This window comes from Aphelocoma coerulescens, chromosome 19, assembly GCF_041296385.1.
Source record: "Aphelocoma coerulescens isolate FSJ_1873_10779 chromosome 19, UR_Acoe_1.0, whole genome shotgun sequence".
Classification (NCBI taxonomy): Eukaryota; Metazoa; Chordata; class Aves; order Passeriformes; family Corvidae; genus Aphelocoma; species Aphelocoma coerulescens.
The window spans coordinates 1,251,310-1,271,199 of NC_091032.1; the positions used below are offsets into that span (position 1 = coordinate 1,251,310).

Consider the following 19,890-nt stretch of genomic DNA (forward strand, 5'->3'; position numbering starts at 1 on the left):
AGGTTGACACCAGGCTGACGAGCAGACAGAAGCCGCACCCTGGGAGCAGCAGGGGTTATCTCTGCATCCTGGCACATCCATCCTGCTGCTGGGGCTGGCTTGTGCAGAGGCTCGGCTGCCCTGAGAGGGGCTCAGGGTGACACCCTGGCCCTGAGCATCACCTCACAGCAGGGACTGGGGCCAGCACTGAGGGCAGAGAGACCTCAGTGCTGAATCCCACCCTGAGACTCCAGTCATGGACATCAAACACTCCCCTGCACTTTACACCCCTCTAACAGACCACCCAGGGCTACGCCTGAACGGCTTCATTGGTATTTCTTAATTCTTTAAGTGCTCTGCAAAAATTAGGTTTTTAATAGAAATTACTTGTTTTACTGCTCAATCAAATGACAAAACGTCTAAGGAAGGCATTGTCTTGTTTGCTCTCCAACAGTTGAGCAGATTAAAGTGAGGTTTTAAAAATATTATATCAAAATAAATCTTTCTGAAAGGAATCATTAAATTCCCCCCATAGACAGCACTTGTTTTAATGCCTCAGAACGAGGCTGTAAGAGGTTTTCCATTTCTGTTTGGGTTGTTTACACTCCCCAGCGTCAGGACACGCAGATCTGAAGTGCATCCTATCGACACACACATTAAACACAACTGCTCCCAAAGATAAATCACAGCTTTGCTGGAGTCTGCCATCAGCAACAGAGGCCAGCATGGGATTGGGAAAGCTGCAAGGATCACTGAGCAGGAGGAAGAGCTGAGGATGGAGACGGGGACAGGGGCAGATCTGCCAAATTCTACCCAGAGAGAGCTCCCAAACTTCCACAAGGTGCACGTTCAGAGAAAAGGGGGGAGATCCCTCTGCAGCCCCACTGACCACAGGTAAAACACATCCTTGGGGGTGCAGGGTCACCCCAGCTCCTAAGATCTCCATAAATCCTGATGGTGACAACTTAATGGCCTCGAGGTCCACAAGTGGCCCAAGGCCGTGTCATTCTGGGCCTGGGTTTAGAGTTTACTTTGATTTTCTGAGACACTGAGGCTCGACAGACCCTGCCACACAGCTCAAGGATTTGGAACATCTTCCAGCCCTTCCTTCTGGACAGGAGAGATGGTGGGACAAGGAAGACCGAGAAGCACTGGAGCCATTCAGGTTCATTTCTGTGAGCCCCTGTCCTGTCCATCTGAGCCCTGGAGCCCTTTAAGAGCAGGAATGAACAGAAATTCCTACGTCACTAGCAGGAGTTATGGATACAGGAATGTCTTTGAATTTCCAGCAACTACTGGTACCATTTTGCCAATGTCTGGCCCAAGTATCCCCCCCTTTCCCACTCAGACTGCTGGGTGCAGCCCTGGGCAGCTCCAGGTAAAACCAAACAGAGAGAGAGAGAAAAAAAAAATGTAGCAACACAAAGCAAGAGGATAGCAAAGATTTTAAAAATGCTTTTTTAGATGAGGAATGAAATAAACTGGGACTCTCCACCCTGGGAGAAAGGCAGATGAGCTCAGAGGACAGGAGAACTCTGCAATGCTGAATGGAATAAAAGCAAAAAAAGCAAGATACAACTCCTCATTGCACCTGGGGAGGTGTTCACGCATTTTCACAGAATCCCAGAATTGGAAGGGACCTCTGGAAATCACCCAGTCCAAACCCCTGCCAAGGCAGGGTCACCCAGAGCAGGTGACACAGGGACACATCCAGGTGGGCTCGGGATGTCCCCAGGGAGGGAGACTCCATGACCTCCCTGGGCAGCTGTTCCAGGGCTCTGCCATCCTCCATGGAAAGTTCTTCATCCTGTTGAGGTTTCCTCTCTGCATTGAGTCAATAAACTTATTTTTTATAAATGTTACTTCAAGCAGGCCACAGATTTCCTCTAGACTTCGCAGATTTGCTGTTCTCAGTGAAGGATGGAAGCCTAAAAGAGCTGAGTTTTGACTCAGAGAAACAGAAATGTTATTAAAAAGCAACAGGGGACAGTAATTGCACAGAACAAAGTTGTTACAGGAGCACTGATGCCCCGAGGTGGCTGTGAACATGCTTTTTTCACCTACTCATCGGTGCTTAATTTTTAACTTAGTTCCCAGATCCTGCCAAATTCCTGACGGGCTTTGTTAACTCAGCAGATGGCTCCAGTGAAACCCAGCTACCCACAGGGCAGGCGCTTCCAGGCAGACACAACCAGACACGCTGCTCTTACTAAATATTTGTCCCTCTGCAGGGTAGGCAAAGAAAACGTCTTAGTGCCTTGTCTGCCTCAATGAACAAACCTTCATCTCTTCATAAATCAGCTCAGACCAGACTATCCCAGCCAGCAGCTCCAACCAACAGCCTGGACACTCAGGACATCACACTGGACATGCAGGAGTGTCCAGCAGTTCTGGGCCTGTGAAAGCTCACATCATCCCAGCTTCTTGCAATGCCTGAGCTGCACCAACTCTGGACATAGAAATTATTTTGCAGGTGATGCAAGCAGAGCTGAGTCACAACCCCAGGAAGCAGCGCTGGCAGGGCACAGCCAGCCCTCAGCCACTGAGAGAAGGGTGGTCACAAACCCACTGGGGCAGGAACATCAGCTCTTAGGGTACAAATGACGCATTTCCATGGCTGGTGTGACCATGGTTACTCTGGTCCAGATGCACGTCAGGAAGGTGTCCCTGCCCACGGGACACTGGGCATTGGAAGGGGCTGCCCAGAGAGGTGGTGGAGTCACCATCCCTGGAAGTGTTTAATGAAGCGTGGATGTGGCACTCAGTGCCATGGTCTGGGTCACAAGGTGGTGTCAGGTCATAGGTTGGACCCGATGATCTCCAAGGTCTTTTCCAACCTGGCCAGTTCTGAGATTCTGTGACCCCAGGGCTGAGGGACTTTAAGTCCCTTTGGCCCCAAAGCCCCCTGTCATGACTCTGTGACAAACTGACTTCACCCCAAGGACAAGGACCAGAGACAGCACTCTGTTCTGCAGAGGCAGGTCCCCCACTGGGGTGGCACCTGACCCCAGCCAGACACAGGTTTATTACTAAGAGAGCCCATTTTAAAGAGAACAGGCCACAAACCCCACACCCACCCAGGCAGTGTTCACTGATGGCACACACATGACTCTGTGCATCACCTGGCTGCCAAACCAGGAGTGTGCAAAATCGGGAGCAAACACATCTCACCAGCCACCTGCTGCTCCAACCCATCCCCTGTGGCACCCCCAGGTCCCCAGAGCCCCTTGGCAATTCCCCACAGGGACGTTCCCATGCTCTGAATGTGACCCCCAAGACCCCAAAGCAAGGCACCCACTCCTCATTTAAGTGAGGCAACCATGCAGGTTTCTCACAACGTGAAGCCAAGATGAGCGTTCCCCAAAGCCCTGTGGGAATGGTGCCACTCCCCAGTGCCCAGTGCCAGGCTGGGCACACACAGGAGATCCTTGTAGGACACGGCATTTGCTCAGCTCCACGTTCTCCGCCGCTGGCAGCTGAGTGTCAGGAGAGGGCTCAGCCAGGGGAGCTGATGCAGACTCTTGGAGATTATATAAATAAATAAAGAGCCCACTCCCAGCCCCGCTCGCTCTCCCTCTCCCTTTAAGTAGGTCACTCTGCCTGCTATGGAAATCAGCTCATCTTCAAAGCAGGTTTGTTCGTCTCCTTATCTCCTCAATGTAAGGAAAGTGCAGAGCATTGTCAGAGCAAAGGGTGATTTCAGACTAATTTGATTCACTTCTGTCACGGGTATAAATATGAAAGTGTCCACACTTGTCAGAAAAACCAACCTGAGACACAGACATGAAGGACAGCTGGAAGGTGGCTGCCCTACAGGTGGTTCTGCTTGTGGCCTGCAGCTATGTGTCCCTGACAGGTAACACAATGCAAATGGAATACAAAGGCTCCTCGTGACCTAGCAAGGGGAAGAAAGAAGAAAGAAAAATCTCTTGAATTAGACTGAAAAAGCTCAGGGGACTCACATGAGAGAAGCCCAGCTTACATCAGTTTCAGCCTGGAAATTAGGCCCTACCTTTTTATTTCATTAGCCTAGCACAGAGCATTCCAATTCGTACTGGCAATTAATAAAGCTCAGGAGCAAAGCCTGATCCTAACGCTGCTGAAATCCCTGGAAAGGGCAGAGCTTACACCTGCAATGATGAAACCAGAGTTCCTTGGGTTTTCCAAACCTCCCACACAAAGGGATGCAGGCAGGGCCCTCTCCTCAGAAAAATTTACAGGTTGGGCTGCAGGGTTTTAAACCCTACCAGTGGTTCCACGGAATCCTGGAATGGTTTGGGTTGGAAAGGGACTTTAAAGCCCACCCAGTGCCACCCCTGCCATGGGCAGGGACACCTCCCACTGTCCCAGGCTGCTCCCAGCCCCAATGTCCAGCCTGGCCTTGGACACTGCCAGGGATCCAGGGGCAGCCAGAGCTGCTCTGGGCACCCTGTGCCAGGGCCTGCCCACCCTCCCAGGGAACAATTCCTTCCCAATCTCCCATCCAGCCCTGCCCTCTGGCACTGGGAAGCCATTCCCTGTGTCCTGTCCCTTCATCCCTTGTCCCCAGTCCCTCTCCAGCTCTTCTGGAGCCCCTTTAGGCCCTGCAAGGGGCTCTGAGCTCTCCCTGGAGCCTTTTCCTCTCCAGGTGAGCACCCCCAGCTCTCCCAGCCTGGCTCCACAGAACAGGCAATACTGAAGGAATAAGGGAATTCCTGAGCTGTGCCCATGCACTCACAGAACACGTTCCTGCTGCTCCCAGTTCCAGCCCTGGGCACTGGACAGGTGACAAGGGACACCTGGGGAGCCGAGCTCTGCCCCAAGGCCAGGCACCCCGGGCTGCTCCCACCCAGCTCCTTTTGGGAAGCTCTGGGAGCGTGGCAGGATCGAGTGTGCAGAGTGCAGGGAATGCACAGAAGGCAGGAAAAGGAATCCCAGGGCTCACAGGAGGCAAGTACTGGAAAGGTTTTGTGTAGCAACATCTAAAAAACGAGTCAAAGAAAATGAACCACAAAAATTTCATTATTACTTCAATGCCCCTATCAGCAATTTTGTTTTAAAAAGTAAACTAAAAATCAGCATTTTAAAACTGAAGTAAAAAGGAAGTTCCTTAGACTGGAAAAGCTTTTGCCTTATGCACCTCTGAAGATAATCGCCTGTACAAGCTCCTGACACAGCACGAGCAAACTTCTCCTGACTCCCAATTGTGCAGTTTCAGCCTGTTCTTTTGCTCCATTGATCCAGGCAGAAGACTCCTGGATCAGCTTTTTTTCCCCCCTCCCCAACTTCTTGAGTTTCAGCTCCAAAGGCTTTAAGCCAAGGCTCAGCATGGAGGTGTGGGAAATGCCAAGGAAGGAGCAGGTGAGAAAGGGAAAGTCTCTCTTCTTTTTTAATACTTTTGGAAGACAGAGTGAGGGGCTGCAGGTTGGATTCTGCCTCCAAGAGCAGCAGCATTTTGCCTTCTAGACTGCAGAGAGGGAGCCTGGAGCTGAAAACAGCAGGAAAGGAGCTCAGTTTAAGGTACCCACAGCAGGTGTGAGCAGGACCACACCCAGTGCCCAGCACGAGGACCTGCAGCACATCCTACCCCTGGCACCACAGCCCTTTCTGCCAAGTCAAGGAATTCTTTCACAGGATGTCAAGTGGAGAGAGTGTATTCCAAGTTTTCACACACACTCGAGCTTCCTTAAGAGATTAAGGTTTTAGTTGAAGACTCGAGTCCACCCAGCCCCAAAGCTCTGCCCTGGGCCATGCTCATGAGCTGTGTTACTGCCTGGGCACACCTGCCAAACACTAAATAAAAAAAAAAAAAAACATAATTGCAGTATGCCTGGAGGCTTCTGAATGTGGAAAGAGCATGATTAATATTAATAAGAGTGATTTCATAGTAGGCAGAAGTACAGAAAATAGACAGCACTGTGCCTTAAGCCCTAGAATCAACTGGGATTTTGGCAGCACATGCTGGAGAAGACAGTAGCAGCTGTCAAGTCACAGCTGCAGTTGCCTCTGGTGAAGGTGATTGAGAAATGGGATTAAGGAAAAAAACAACACAACAAGTAAAATTCAAGGTAAAATACCAGGCAGAGGGAACAGACAGCTGAGCTAACAGGCCTGCCTTGCTCGCACAGCAACCCAACAGTTCTGAGTCGCACATTTCCCTTTTCCCTTCGAGCACAGCCCCAGCCTAACTCACACTTTACAAGCTGTTTTTTAACCACTTCTCTGGCATTCTCAGCTCTGCTCTGCAGGGAGGTCACTCACACAAAAAAGCTGTGCTGGGGTGACCCTGGCTGGGCACCTGGGCACCACCAAGCCCCTCTGTCACTGCCCTGCTCAGCTGGGCAGGGGACAGAGGACACAGGGAAAGGTTCTCTGTGGGATAAGGGCAGGGAGAGATCCCTCAGCAGGTGCTGCCATGGGCAAACAGGCTCAGCTGGGGGAAATCAGTTCCATTTATTGCCCATCAAACCAGAGCAGGAAACTGAGAAATAAACCCACATCTTCCAACCCTTCTCCACACCCCTCTCTTCTTCCCAGGCTCCACTTCACTCTGGATTTGCTCTCCCTCCTCCCCCTCAGAGGCTCAGGGGATGGGACTGGGGCTCTGCTCAGTCCATCACACGTTGTCTCTGCTGCTCCTTCCTCCAGAGGCCTTGGACTCCTCACACTCTGCCCCTGCTCCAGCCTGGGGTCCCTCCCAGGGCAGATTCTCCAGGAACTGCCCCAGTGTGAGTCCCTTTATCCATGGGGTCAGTCCTTCAGGAACTGCCCCAGTGTGAGTCCCTTTATCCATGGGGTCAGTCCTTCAGGAACTGCTCCACTGTGGGTCCCTTTATCCATGGGGTCAGTCCTTCAGGAACTGCCCCAGTGTGGATCCCTTTCCATGGGGCCAGAAGTCCTTCCAGCAAACCCGCTCCAGGTGGGCCCCTCTCTCCACAGGATCACAGGACCCTGGGGCAGCAAAATGGGCCATGAACAAACCACTCTACTCTTTCCATTCCCACAGGCTCCTTGTGGAGCTGCTGCCCAGGCTGTGACCTCTCAGTCAGCCACATTTCCACTATTATAAAATTGCCAGAAAATCCCAAGGATTTAAAAACAAACAAACAAACAGAGCAGTAAGTCCCAAATCATAAAGGGCCCCACAGCAGCCGCCCCTGGGCACACCCTCGCTGACTCACAGGAGTTTATACCACAAAACAAAGCTCACAGACACTTCCCTGTGTTCTCCAGCACTGCTGCTCCTCTGCCACATCTATTTTTGCTTCCACCGGGGGCCTGGACATCAAAAACCTCCTAATAAAGAACAGTCTGAGGTAAACTCTTCATGCTAGCCTCCAAAAATCACCAAAAATACACACTATTTCCTTAAAGCAAAAAGTCACCAGCAGTTAGCTTGAAACTAAAACAGCAGCAGCATTTAAAACACCTACTACAAATGCAAACTGCTTCGGAACATCATAATTAGTAAATGGCAAATATTAGGAGTTATGGGAATAGAGATCGTTAAAGCAGACTTTAATCGCCCAGCATCTCTTCCCTTCCGTGTGAAAATCCAGTCAGCACACACTTGCAGCATTAAAACCACATTAAGAAACAAACTGCTTCATTTCTGGAGTTGTAAAAACAAAGGTTAAATATCTGCTTCAGCACAAACCCTGTAATTTTTCCACAGCAACTGTATTGTTTTGCTTTGCACAGCTAATAATACCTGCCCTGCTTTGCACCCACTCATCTCCTGAGCGAGGCTCACGCTGGAATCACCAAACCAGAACAAACTTCCAAGGACTACATTTGCCATTAAGGCTTCTGGAAGTACCTCTCCTTTCAGTTATACTTCATTTATATAGAGTAGCGAGTTGAAAATACACTTATTTTTTTGCAGAGAGCCCTTTTCCCACTATTTGTAACAAAACAAGCAGCTGCAAAGCATTCAAATACTCCTGAAGCAATCCAGAGATGCCCCCAGGACTGCTGCTCCTTGCCTGGACACCCTGTCCCATCCGCTGCCACCTCTCTCCCTGTCAATTCCGAAGGTCCCCACCCATCTCAGCCTCCTCATCTCCCCCCTTCTCTGCTCCCATGGTTTCTCAGCCCTATTTTTTTTGAGCTGCCAGTTCAACCACTCCACTCCTTTTCCCTTTTTAGCCACTTTTGTCCCTCCATGGGGACAATGGTACCTGTTCTTGGTACATGGAACAGGGAATGGGCACGGCCCCAAGGCTGCCAGAGCTCCAGGAGTGTTTGGACAGCGCTGCCAGGGATGCCCAGGGTGGGATTGTTGGGATTGTTGGGATGTTTGTGCAGGGCCAGGAGTTGGACTGGATGATCCTTGAGGATCCCTTCCAGCTCAGGACATTCTGGGATTCTTCTCACACATCACTTCCAGAAACATCTGGACCAGTTTGACGGAATTGAAGATAAACATGAAGTTGACACTACCTGACCATCTCAGTCTAATGGGAAAAATTATAAACAAATTAAAGCAGTTTCTCATGCTGGAAAAGTCTGGGCTGCCTCAGAATAAAACACTACCAGAGGTGTCTCCACCCAGGTCTGCAGCTTGAGAGTGAATTTCGATATCCAAATCAAATTTCTTTGGAATTTCTGGAATTGGAGCTGGGTGTTTCTGGATATGCAGAGCTGGACATTGAAGGGAATTCCAGGATTTTCCAAACAGCTGCACAAAGAGCATAAATTATGCTGACGGCCTCCAATGGGGATGTGATGTCCAAGTTTTATTCCTCCCTGTTCTCTGTCCTCACCGCAGCCTGGCAGGGAGCTCTAATCTGCAAGGCCTGGTGCTGCTCTTGATCAAACACAGAGCATCAGTAGGAAGGGAAATTCGTGGAAGGAACATAGCATTAATTAGTACTTGGAAGTTGAGCAACTTACTAGGAAAAGACTGATAAAAGTGCGAAGTCCCATTTTACTGCCTAGCCCCTTTCATGTCTGTCAGAACAGCAGTTGAACTCCCCCAGAAAGTCATTATTGATTCAGAGCTTGATCCAAAGGCAACTCAAGTCAATATGACCCAACCCTGCAACACCTCCCATGTCAGACACTGCAAGAGGCCCGAGCTACCTCCAGACACTCCTGAGGGCAGGTTTGGGAGGTGTCTGCACGTCCCTAAATCACCTGCATGATGCACCTCACTCACTGTCCCCTCCCAACACAGCACTGAGCAAACAGCCCCATGTCTGAACCATCCCCCTTCGTGCCTGAGAGTGCAGCTCCCCCATCCCACGGGGTAAATCAATCATTTATTTCTCCAGAGACTGAAGGTTTGTTCCTGACCTCCACCTGAGGGGCCTGAAAACCAGACAGCCAGGGTCCACCCTGCCACTTCATCCACAGAGCCCCTGCCCCACCAGCAGCACCTGCTCCTCCAAACTGACACCTCTGCTTCCCCCAGCTTCCCACAGCCAGGGTCCCTCTGTGTGTCCCTTTATTAATTAGTTTATTAATTGCTGGGGTGTCCTGTGCAGGGCCAGGAGTTGGACTGGGTGGTCCCTGTGGGCCCCTTCCAGCTCAGGATATTCTCTGATTCTATTAGTTCATTTTCTAACATATCTCCCCTTCAACCTAATCAACATGCAATTAATACAGATTTAAACCAAATGGAGTTTGAAATCCAAAAGTGACAGGGAATTAACACAACTTTAGGTCTAATTCTCCCTCCCCCCAATCTTCTGCCTCATTCTATTGCATGATTTATATTGTTAAGTGGTTTGGGAACAGCCCATTTCTCACTGGTTTAGAGAACCAAATATCAGGGACAGGAACCAGTCAGGGCCACTGGGGAGGGTCACAGCCTAAGGGAGGGGGGATCACTTCATCCAGGGCCATTCCAACCCTTGGGTATGGATGCCCAGCAATTGCCCTGCACAGGAGGCAGAACTGCTGCCCTGGGCAGGGCCCAGCCCTGAACAGGCTGCCCAGGGAGGGGCTGGAGTCTCCCTCAGCGGGGATATTGCAGAGCCCTCTGGGCACAATCCTGTGCCCTGTGCTCTGGGATGGCCCTGCCTGAGCAGGGAGGTGGCACCAGGGACCCTCTGGGGTCCCCTCCAGCCTGATCCACTCTGTGGGTTTCTCAAGGAGGAAGAAGCAAGCCCAGCATCTCTCCTGCCTTGCTTTTTCTGTTCCCACCTCTCTGATGCCAGTTCCAAGAATCCTCAAATAACCAAATTTGTCTGCAAGGTTTTCTTTGTTCTCATATCATTCCCCACATAAAAACCTTGTCTCTTCCCATCCTTGAGACATCCCTTCAGTAATACATAAGGGAACATAAATCCCGAACTTACATGTTTTTTCTAATGCTACTCTGTGTGACTGGTGGAGCATCACACAAAACATCAGAGTTAAAACTGAGCCCTGAGCCTTTCCTGCTGGATCCTGCTGCCCTCAGTGGTGACACCAGTCCCCCCTGATGACAAGAACAGCAACTTCCAGCAGACTGAAATCCCACATTAGGGTGTTTGGGCTACACTTAGCAAAGGGAAAGGCATGACGTGGTTTACACCAGGGTAATGGTTATTACTGTTATTGTCTTGTCAGAGCAAATAAAAAAAATGAAAATAAAATAAAAAATAAAAATAAATAAAAAAACTGAAATAAAATCCAGCAGAACAGGAGGTTTATGTTCCCAGACATTTAAAGCATTCAGTGTTCCAGCCCACCTCACTGAAGGCAGCAAATACTAAAAACACACAAAGGTCAACAAAAATTATTTAAAATCCAATAATGGAATATAAGCGAGCTTTAGAATTCATTAAATGGCTTTTCACTTTTTTATTCTCCTCCTCTGCTTTGTGTTTGTAAAGTGTGATCAAGCAACTGCTTTGGAAGAATTAGCAGTAATTTGGTGCAAACGTGAGTGCCCTCATGATTTCATTTAAAGTGTAATATAGGCAAAGACCCAGAAAGGAATTCTTATCTTAAAATTAACCTCTCACTTTACCTTTATGCTCTGAGAACAGGCACAACCATGGTGGGCCACTACCCTACCCAAAATAGTGCATGAGCTCATGAAGATTAAAACTAAGGTAAAGTCAATTCTGAACCAGCAGGTAAGAAGCTTTGCTCAGCTCTCTGAGGCTCTGCAGCTCGAGGAAATAGCCAGAGTAACTCAGCTGGGGCACTGCTGGTGTCTGTTAATCCACTGCTGATTTCTCTCTTGTAGTGCTTTTCTGCTTTCTGTGTCTCAGCAACACTTGGACACACCAAGGAACAGCAATTTGGATTCCAGTGCCCACAACACAGAAAGGCCCTGCTGTTCCATAGAGGAGATGGGAGCAAAGGAAGCCCTGTATCCCATTTGGGTGCTGGGGAACAGTCAGAGGGATTAAGGATGCTCAGAGGCAGCACATGGCACAGCTCAGCTCTTCCCAGCCAGAGCCTTCCCCTTCCAGAGCCAGGGAACTGCTGGGGGCACTCACACCTCAAACCACGGGAAGAGACCCAAGACCAAATGGCTTTAAACTGCCAAAGGCAGGGATGGATGGGATATTGGGAAGGAATTCTTCCCTCTCACCCTGGCACAGGGTGCCCAGAGCAGCTGTGGCTGCCCCTGGATCCCTGGCAGTGCCCAAGGCCAGGCTGGACATTGGGGCTTGGAGCAGCCTGGGACAGTGGGAGGTGTCCCTGCCGGGGCAGGGGTGGCACTGGGTGGGCTTTAAGGTACCTTCCAACCCAACCCATTCTGTGATTCTAAGTCATTTCCACTTGCACATAGCTGAGGGTACTAAAGGGGAGAGGAACCAAGGCCTCCCCTTCCCTCCTTCCTTCCTGAGCATCCCATGCTGACACATCACACCGCTGGTTTCACTGCACTGGAATTAAGTCCCCATGTGCACCACGGCACACCAGCTGTGAGGGAAGATGTGCTGACTGACTGCGTGTGACACAGCCCCAGAGCTCCAGAGCTCTCTCATTTTCCCTGCCAGCAGGAAGAATGGTGCTCCTGCACACCAGCCTGGGTCACAGAGCCCAGGGAGATCCCTATTTTTAACACATCCATTAAAGCAGAGTTCTCGGATTACTCCCCCAGCAGAGCCAGTGATGCTGTCGGTGTTTCCTGTTCCAGGGCAGAACAAGTGCTGGGACATGGCAGACAGCCCTTGGCATCGCTCTCTGGGGTATCAGGGATCAGAGTGAATCCCAGGGAGGAGCCCCTGGGAGGGCAGGATCACAGCAATGGGGATTCATTACGCAGCGAGTGCCGAGTATCAGATTTTAAAAAGGAAAACGCCAACTGTGATTTTTATCCAACTCGCCAGGAATTTTATTCCTTTTTCAGGCAACTTTGCATCCCCCCAGGGACCCGAGCAGCAGAGCCCTGAGCTGCACCCCGAGCAGGCTGTGATGGCTCAGCACAGCCCTCTCCTCACACAGTTTTACGTCTCGTTGCATCATTCCTGCATTATTTTTAGATAACCGTCAGGGGATGTCAGAATGTGGGTCGATAGCTATTAGATTTATAGGCAGAAATAGCAAGGCTTGTAACTATAAGGTGTAAAGCACTCAACAATTTCTAGAACAAATCTGACCATGGGGACTGGGGGCTGGAAAATACAGTTGCTTGTACTCCCAGAACTGTTTAGGAAAAATAATCTCCATGCTGCTCGGATCCATTTCTGGAGTTGAATCACTGCTGTTGACTCACAGGAGGGTCAATACTCCGAGTATTCAGCTTGAACAGCCCTTTGCAGACTTTGATAAGGACATCTTACCAAAAATAAGCCTCTCTTTTAAATTTAATCTATCAACATGCAGAATGCCCTCAGCTACACCCCGCGGCTCAGGCGTGTCTGGAGGAGCTGGGAGCTGGCAGCCTGCCAGCAACATCTGGAACAGATGTTCCATTTTAGGCAAAGATTAGTGGTGTGAATCACAAAATCAGTAAAGCCTCCTTGGGTACCTGAGAAGGCTCATTTCCCTCTGCTGTTGTGCCCTGTTAACAGGTGGGTTTCTCACAGGCTGCCTTTTCTGATCAGCAACACTCGTGCTCTCTGCCAGGAGAGGGCAAGGAGGGAGGATGGTGGCCTGGAATGGACCAGAAGATTCCCCAGAATCCAAGCACATGGACAGCACATGCCTAAAGCCAACTTCATCCATCAATCCTGCCTGGTCAAGAGGGGAGATCTCCAAGACAACAAGCACAGGACTGCTCCTCAGCAATTCCTGCTGCCCTACAAAGGCCTCAGGGTATCCAGGATGCTTTGGGAGCCCAGCAGGGGAGACCTCCACCCAGGCAGAGTCCTGCCCTCTGGAGTGGCAGCTGGAAGCCTGTAGGCACTGAAACATCTCTAGATGTGCCCGCTTCTCCAAATAAATCCAATTCTCTCCCTGGAGACACAATAGGACACGGCTGATCCAGACTGAGGCTTGCAAACACCACTGTTATTCACATAATTACAGCACCTCTGTGGGTGTTTCGTATCCTTGGGGAGATATTTCTCACAGCTGCACAACTGAACAGGCAGTGCAAATCTAATGTACCTGTGTGAATTCTGCCAGCCAGGTAAGCTTCTGTTCTTCATTCAGGGAGACCTGAATTAATATGCAAAACTAAAACACCACTGTTGTCACTGTGTTCTGGTCACTGCTGTTGCAGCCCATGAACCCTGTGTTGTCTCTGCACGACAAATGCATTACTGGCTTATTACTCATTCGTTGTCAATGACAGGGAATATTTGGATCATGATGCCAAACAACCATCAAACCCCCAAATTATCTATCAGTTCCTTGTCAGATGGGTTGCAAACTAAATGTCACATTCACGTCTGAGCTTCCAGATGCTTCTAAATGTCTATCTTAGCCTCATCTTTTAACTCTGTTATTTCTCTAAGAAGTATTTCCTTTATTCAGTCCTTGATCAGTATCAAACCCAGTTCTCAGGAACCTGCTAAGAATAATTTACAGGCAGCAGCTCTCAGGTGCCTTGAGCCTGTGCAGACCTCTCTCCTGCTGTGAGGAAGTTTAGGCTGAGAACTTCTAAAAGCAGGTACTGAATGCATAATTTGCATTATTCCTACTAGGGAATACAGCAACCAAACCTGTTGGGTACATCCTAAACGTTAAAGTGGCAATTTTCATCAAGTTTCTATATAATATGTAAAGGCCATACAACATAATACAGTTATTTTCTACTGCAGAAACATCCTGGGAGTGGGATAGACAGGGAAGCAGCATCCCAGCTGCTCTGTGACAACCATCAGTTAACACAGCAGCCACATCCCCATCCTTTATCACTTATCTCCACATCACCATTTCTTATTTCAAAGGATTTCACCCACCAAGGCTCTGCTCCTATGAAGAACTGTTTTAGTTCAGTAACATCATTAAAGTTTGGGCCCTTCTGCCTACAAACAGCTTTTCCCTGCTCTCAGTTATTTACACTTAGTTATTTATCTTAATCAGGGGATTTCTTAGCATTTAAGTTAATATATTACCTACCTGTTAAAACCTTAATATTACCAGACTGTGGGTGTAGTGCTAGTACATTCTCCTAAATGCTGATAAAACCACTTTTAATCTGACTTATTTACATATATAATTTCTATACTCAGTGGTTAGCTAAGTTTGTAATGTGTTTGGAGGATGATAAGTGTTAGAGAAGATAAGCATTATCTTATCCTTATGGGAAGCAAATCCACGTATCTCCAAAGTGTTTTAAGTTAATTAAGTGCCACTTTACAAGGATAGCAACACCATGCTGAGGGCTGTGGTTCAGTGTCAGTTCCATGTCCATATGCAACCCTCCCAAAGTTAATTTCCTAATTGGATAAGCAGATGAGAGCACAGCCAGAACACAGGAGGCTGCTGGCATGCGCTTGGCCATACCTCAGCACGTTCACATTATTCCATGTGCAAAAGCACAGATGCAGGCTGCTTTAAAAAATGAACACAGGCTTATTTCACCCCCAAGGAATGTGAAGTTCCTCTTCAACATTTAACATTTGCTAAAAGCAGCAGTTTAACCTGTGCATTTCTTTAGCATGGGGGAAGAAGCCCTCTCTGCTCACCCCTTTTCTGGCCAGCTTCACTTCAGCACTTCTTCACCACTGCTCTCTCTTTTACAGCAATTTACAAAGAGCTGTAATTCTTCCTGATCTTATACATCAAGTTGGACGAGGCTTGGAGCACCCTGGGATAGTGGAAGGTGTCCCTGCCCCTGGCAGAGGGCTGGAACTGGGTGGTCTTTAGGGTCCCTTCCAACCCAAACCATTTTCTGGTTCTATGATCTGTTGAGAGACTCTAAAATAAAATGTAACAGAAGAGCTCTGGATGAGTCAGCAGTGCCCTTCTGTTCTCTGTCTTACCAGTATTTAGCTTGAAGTTCAGAGTTTTTGTACTATTTTCCCTCACTACTCAGCTAGATGCCACATCATCCCTGTGTCACTGGCTTCCAGGCAGCTGAGCACTTACTGGAGTCTGCTGCTGCTGTGAACCCACCACTATCCACCAGTATCCAAAGCCCTAGAGAGGGAGTTTGCGGCCTTCACACTGTTCAGAGGCTTTAATCCAAGAGCCAGACCTCTGCTGGACACAGAGCTGGAAGGTGGCTGCCTGGGAGGTTCCTCAGGTCCCCAGTGAGCAGCACAAGTGACCTGCTCACATCTTTTCCAGTGCTCAGCAATGGCAGATACAGGAGATGGCTCCCCACACTCAAAACCAGGGTTTATTTAGTGCTCTCTCCCTCCTGCAACCCCTATTTTCCAGTGGCAGCACCATTTACTGACCCACCCCACTGAGAGGGTCTCACAGTACCTTTGGACACTGGACACAAACACCAGCTGTCCTCAAGCCATGTCACTCACCCTACAGCCACTGTGATGTTAAAGCTTGGCCCACCTTTGCTGTCTCAAAGTCCTATAAATGCCCAATTCCTCAAATTCCTCATGGTCATCAGTGAGTCATACATACATAGCCCCAGAAGAATGGCATGAGCTAATGGGAAGACTGCCCAGCACTGCCCAGGAAGCAGCACACGGCTCCTGAAAATGCTGGATGCTCCCTTCTGAGTCTCTGCTCCCTGCAGCTCCTCACCTGGTCACATAGCACAGAAACCCCCTCTTTGTAAGCACAGAGACAAACTGAAAAGTTCATTTGTGCAAATCTCCGTGACGTTCGAAATAATCTGGATCACAATTTGTGCTTATGTAAATGTCAGCACACAAAAAACCAGGCTTGGATCAGAAAGACAAGTTGTAGTTAACACCCAGAGTAAAATACACACATTCCTTTCTGACCTTCATTAGCTTTCTCTGGACATCTGCTGGACAAAAGAATTCCATCCATAGCAGTGACTGCAGAAATTACAAATTCTCTGAACTCCCAGATCAGTGCCTGCACATACAAAGCCCTCCATTCCAAAGGGCACCCTCGTACCTCTCTGTGTGGGAGCCATCAGTTAGAGACCAGCAAAGAGCAAACCCCACACAACCTGTGCAACGAGTTAAAGGGCTTTCAGAAATGAAATGTACAGATTGAGCCAGGTTTGGGACAGCTCTCCTTGCCCAGAGAGGAGTAAGAGGGAGCCTGGTGTTATTTCCAGAGTGGCATGGCAGAGAAACGTCATTCAGACACTACGATTGTGTCAAATCCCTCCTTTTCTAGCACCAAGGCAGTGCTGTTTAGGTGTTTTCATGGCTGACCTTTACAGAGATAAATAAATACACACACATAAAACATGAGGGCTGCTGTACCACCGAGAGCTGTTATTTCCAATCTGCTTTACACTACATGACTCACAAACCAAACCCACAGCAACGGTATGATCAGATTGCTCATTTCATCTGTACAGAATGGAGCTTTTGAAGAGATTCAGGTTTTTAAAGATGGCTTCAACTCCCACTGAAATCCAGCCAAGTCCTATAACACAGAAGAAATCCATAGCTGGCTGCACCCAGACTGGGTTGTAGCTTCTCTCTTTGGCCAAACACTTCCCAATGCTCTGTGAGGTGCAGGCTTTCCACATGCCACCCTACAAGACACTTTATTCCATGATTTTGTAGCTGCTAAACCACAGGTCAGAAACATGACCTTTTAGAACCAAACGAAACATGACCTTTTAGAGCCAAAAGAGAAATCTCTCAGTGGGTCGTTGTGCAGGGAGCTTGGCCCAGAGCTGAGGAGGGCTTTATGAGGCACCAGCACAAAACTACCCATGTGAAAATCAAGGAGAAGTGGTGAGCTCCTATTTGCACACTTCCAGCAGGCGGGAGATTTTAGAGGTGTTCCTCAACTGCCCAGGATGAACACTGATCAAGGCACAGAAAATTCCTGGAGTGGAAGCCAACCCAGCTGCTCCTCATCCTCAGTCCCTGGGACTGTCCCAGTGCCCCTGACAGCTTCCTTTCAGTGCTGGTAGGTGGTGGTGGGGTTCACCTGGCCCCCCACATCTTGCTGTAACCTGAGCCCTGCTGAAGCACGGCTCACAGCCACCCCTCAGAGCACTGAGCACACTGAGCTTCTCTCAAAAGCACATGTACCAAATATACACTTGACCCAAAGTTACATAAGCGCTGTGCCAGAGCTATTTTTCAGCCAGACTGATCAGCGCTGCTATAAATCACCCCAGGATGCAGAGGCCAGACAAGATGTCACATTTATGTGCTCAGCTTTCTGCCTGCCCTGAGAAAACGTTTGTGATATGCCAACATATCTATTCCCTCTCTGCCTCCCCTGGTGTGTAGGTGCATGACTGCTGCTCAGCACTGAGCAGGCTCCAGCACAGTGCTCCCTGTGCCCACAGCAGCCTGGGGACAGCACTGAGCTGTCCGTGCCCCTGCAGCACCTCTCAGCAGCCCCAGCCAGCGCCAAGAGCAGGGCAGGGCAGGGCAGGGCAGGGAGCCCACGTTAACCTCCACAGAAGGGCAATAACCGATAACCTCAGCTCACCCTCTGTGTGTGCAGGGATAGCAGACTGCTGCATGATCCCTTGTCCTATCCTAGTCCAACGCCCTGGTGTAAGGGCTCCTGTCTTGAGCTGCAGTTACTGCCCAAATAACTGCCTAAATCCCCCTGGAAACTTATGCCCTAGCAGGATCCAGGAGCAGGCAATTTCACAGTGTGACTGCAAATAACATTCAACTTTCTACCTTATTCCTTGTTATTCTTACGCTTCACCTCTGTTTATCACCCACCAGTGCTGCTTCAACATCTTGTGGTGCCGGGCACAGGCAGGACAGGTTTCTCACACAAGTGTATAAAGTAGGAATATCAATAACACTTTCCTCCTCAGCTGAGTGCTCCAGTGCTGTCCCCAAAGCCACTGCCCGAGCCAAGTGCTCCGGGAAAGCCACGCTGCATCCCTGCACCTGCCTCTCCTCCTGGTGCAAAGGGACACCAGCTACAGCCCAGGTTCAGCACAGAGACACAGCACACACCAGCTCTTGGTTCAGCACAGCACAGAATGGGGCATGAGCTCCATATTCCAAACTCAGAGAGGGAATCACACTGACACTGCCAGAAGCACCAACTCTGCTCATTCCAACACACAGAAACTCGCAGGCATTAAAGCTACGGAGATTGGAAGCAATAAGCAAGACCCTGGATTGAAATTGCACCCCCAGTTGTGAATCTGTGGGGAACAACTTTAAAAAAATCAGCTTCCACAGTGAGTGTTTTAATTAGATACCTCACCTAGATTTTCTTACATCTCTACAACGTGTTTCTCTATCCTGCACAGCATCTCTAAAACTCCCTTTCCACATCTCAGAACTACTGAACCTGGTGAGATTTTAATAGAAATCCCTTTTCTGTGCTATAAAGAGAAGCATTACTTGAGATTTTAATTAGCAGTTGTCAGTGCTGAGCCATAGGAAATACTGAATAGTTTGCTTAACTTCTTAGAGAAAGTGCCTTTTGCTTTCTGACCTTCTGCACTCAAATGATGCAACACGCTTGAGCCATTTAAAAACTCCTTTCCAAACCCAGCTCTGTAGGAGTAAAAGCCATTCCCTCGATCGATACACACTGTGCTGCTCCAACCCGTGTTCTCCCACTGCACACCCGGCTCGTTTGATGCAGAAATCGTGCCACTGTCATTTTCTGACCGCCGCTGTAAATCTGAAAGGCAGCATTCTGTTATTACCATTTCCCTCCATCCTGTGCAAGGTACCCCGGGCTTTAAACACACACGGAACTTGGAAATCAGATGCTAAATCGATTCAGTGCGTCAAGACCCCGTTTGCACAACAACAGAAAGGAGAGCAGGGGTCCGTCATGCAAACTTCAGGCAAGGCGGGCACCTGCTCCGAGCCTCGGTTCACCACCGACCCTACCCCAAAGACATCAAAGAGCAGGAGAACTATTCCTACCATTCAGCTGCCTGTAGACAATGTCTTCTAGGAGCGAGAGCCTCTTCAGCACTGCATCCTGGATGGAGCTGATGCCGTGGGCTGTCAAGTTGGCCACTTCTGCCCTGGGATGGATGTCATGGAAGGAGTCGCTGCTCTTGGTCGTGATGGGTCTGCACTTGGCCAGGAAGAGGACGAAGCCAGCCACGGCGATCAGGTTTAACACCAGCAGGACTTTGACTCTCCTCAAAGAAGCCATCAAACTTCCCGAGGGGCCCCGCCAGCCGCCGCGCTGCCGGCAGGGCTATGGGAGCGGGCCGGCGGCCGCCCGCCGCTGCGCGCACATCGCGGGGAGCGCGTCCCGGCCGGCCGGGCTGGCCGCACGACCGCGGCGGCGAGCGGAGCGGGAGGGCTGGCGAGCAGCGGCACGGCTCGCCCAGGCGCGGCGAGCCCGCCCCGGACTATGGCCCCGCAGAGGAGGCGCGGCCGGGGCCGCCCGCCCCGCTCCGCCCGCCGCGCTGCCGCCGCCGCAACTTCATGCCCCGCGCACGGCGGCCGCGCCGGGGCTGCGGGGCGGCCGCGGGGCCGAGGAGCCCTGCGGGGCCGAGGAGCCCTGCGGCAACAGCGG

At 49.9% G+C, this 19,890-nt stretch overlaps 1 protein-coding gene across 3 annotated transcripts in view; it reads right to left on the bottom strand.

The window, feature by feature from the left end:
- The window catches only part of GALNT17 (polypeptide N-acetylgalactosaminyltransferase 17), a 211,215-nt gene extending 191,526 nt beyond the window's left edge, over nucleotides 1-19,689 (bottom strand). For 2 of the 3 annotated variants that reach the window (XM_069033391.1, XM_069033392.1), the window contains exon 1: nucleotides 19,284-19,689. In XM_069033391.1, the coding sequence (XP_068889492.1) occupies nucleotides 19,284-19,521 (238 nt within the window). In that variant the 5' untranslated portion in view covers nucleotides 19,522-19,689. The remainder of the gene's footprint in view (nucleotides 1-19,283) is intronic. The other variant, XM_069033390.1, reaches the window with a different exon arrangement.
- Nucleotides 19,690-19,890: the final 201 nt, after the last annotated feature.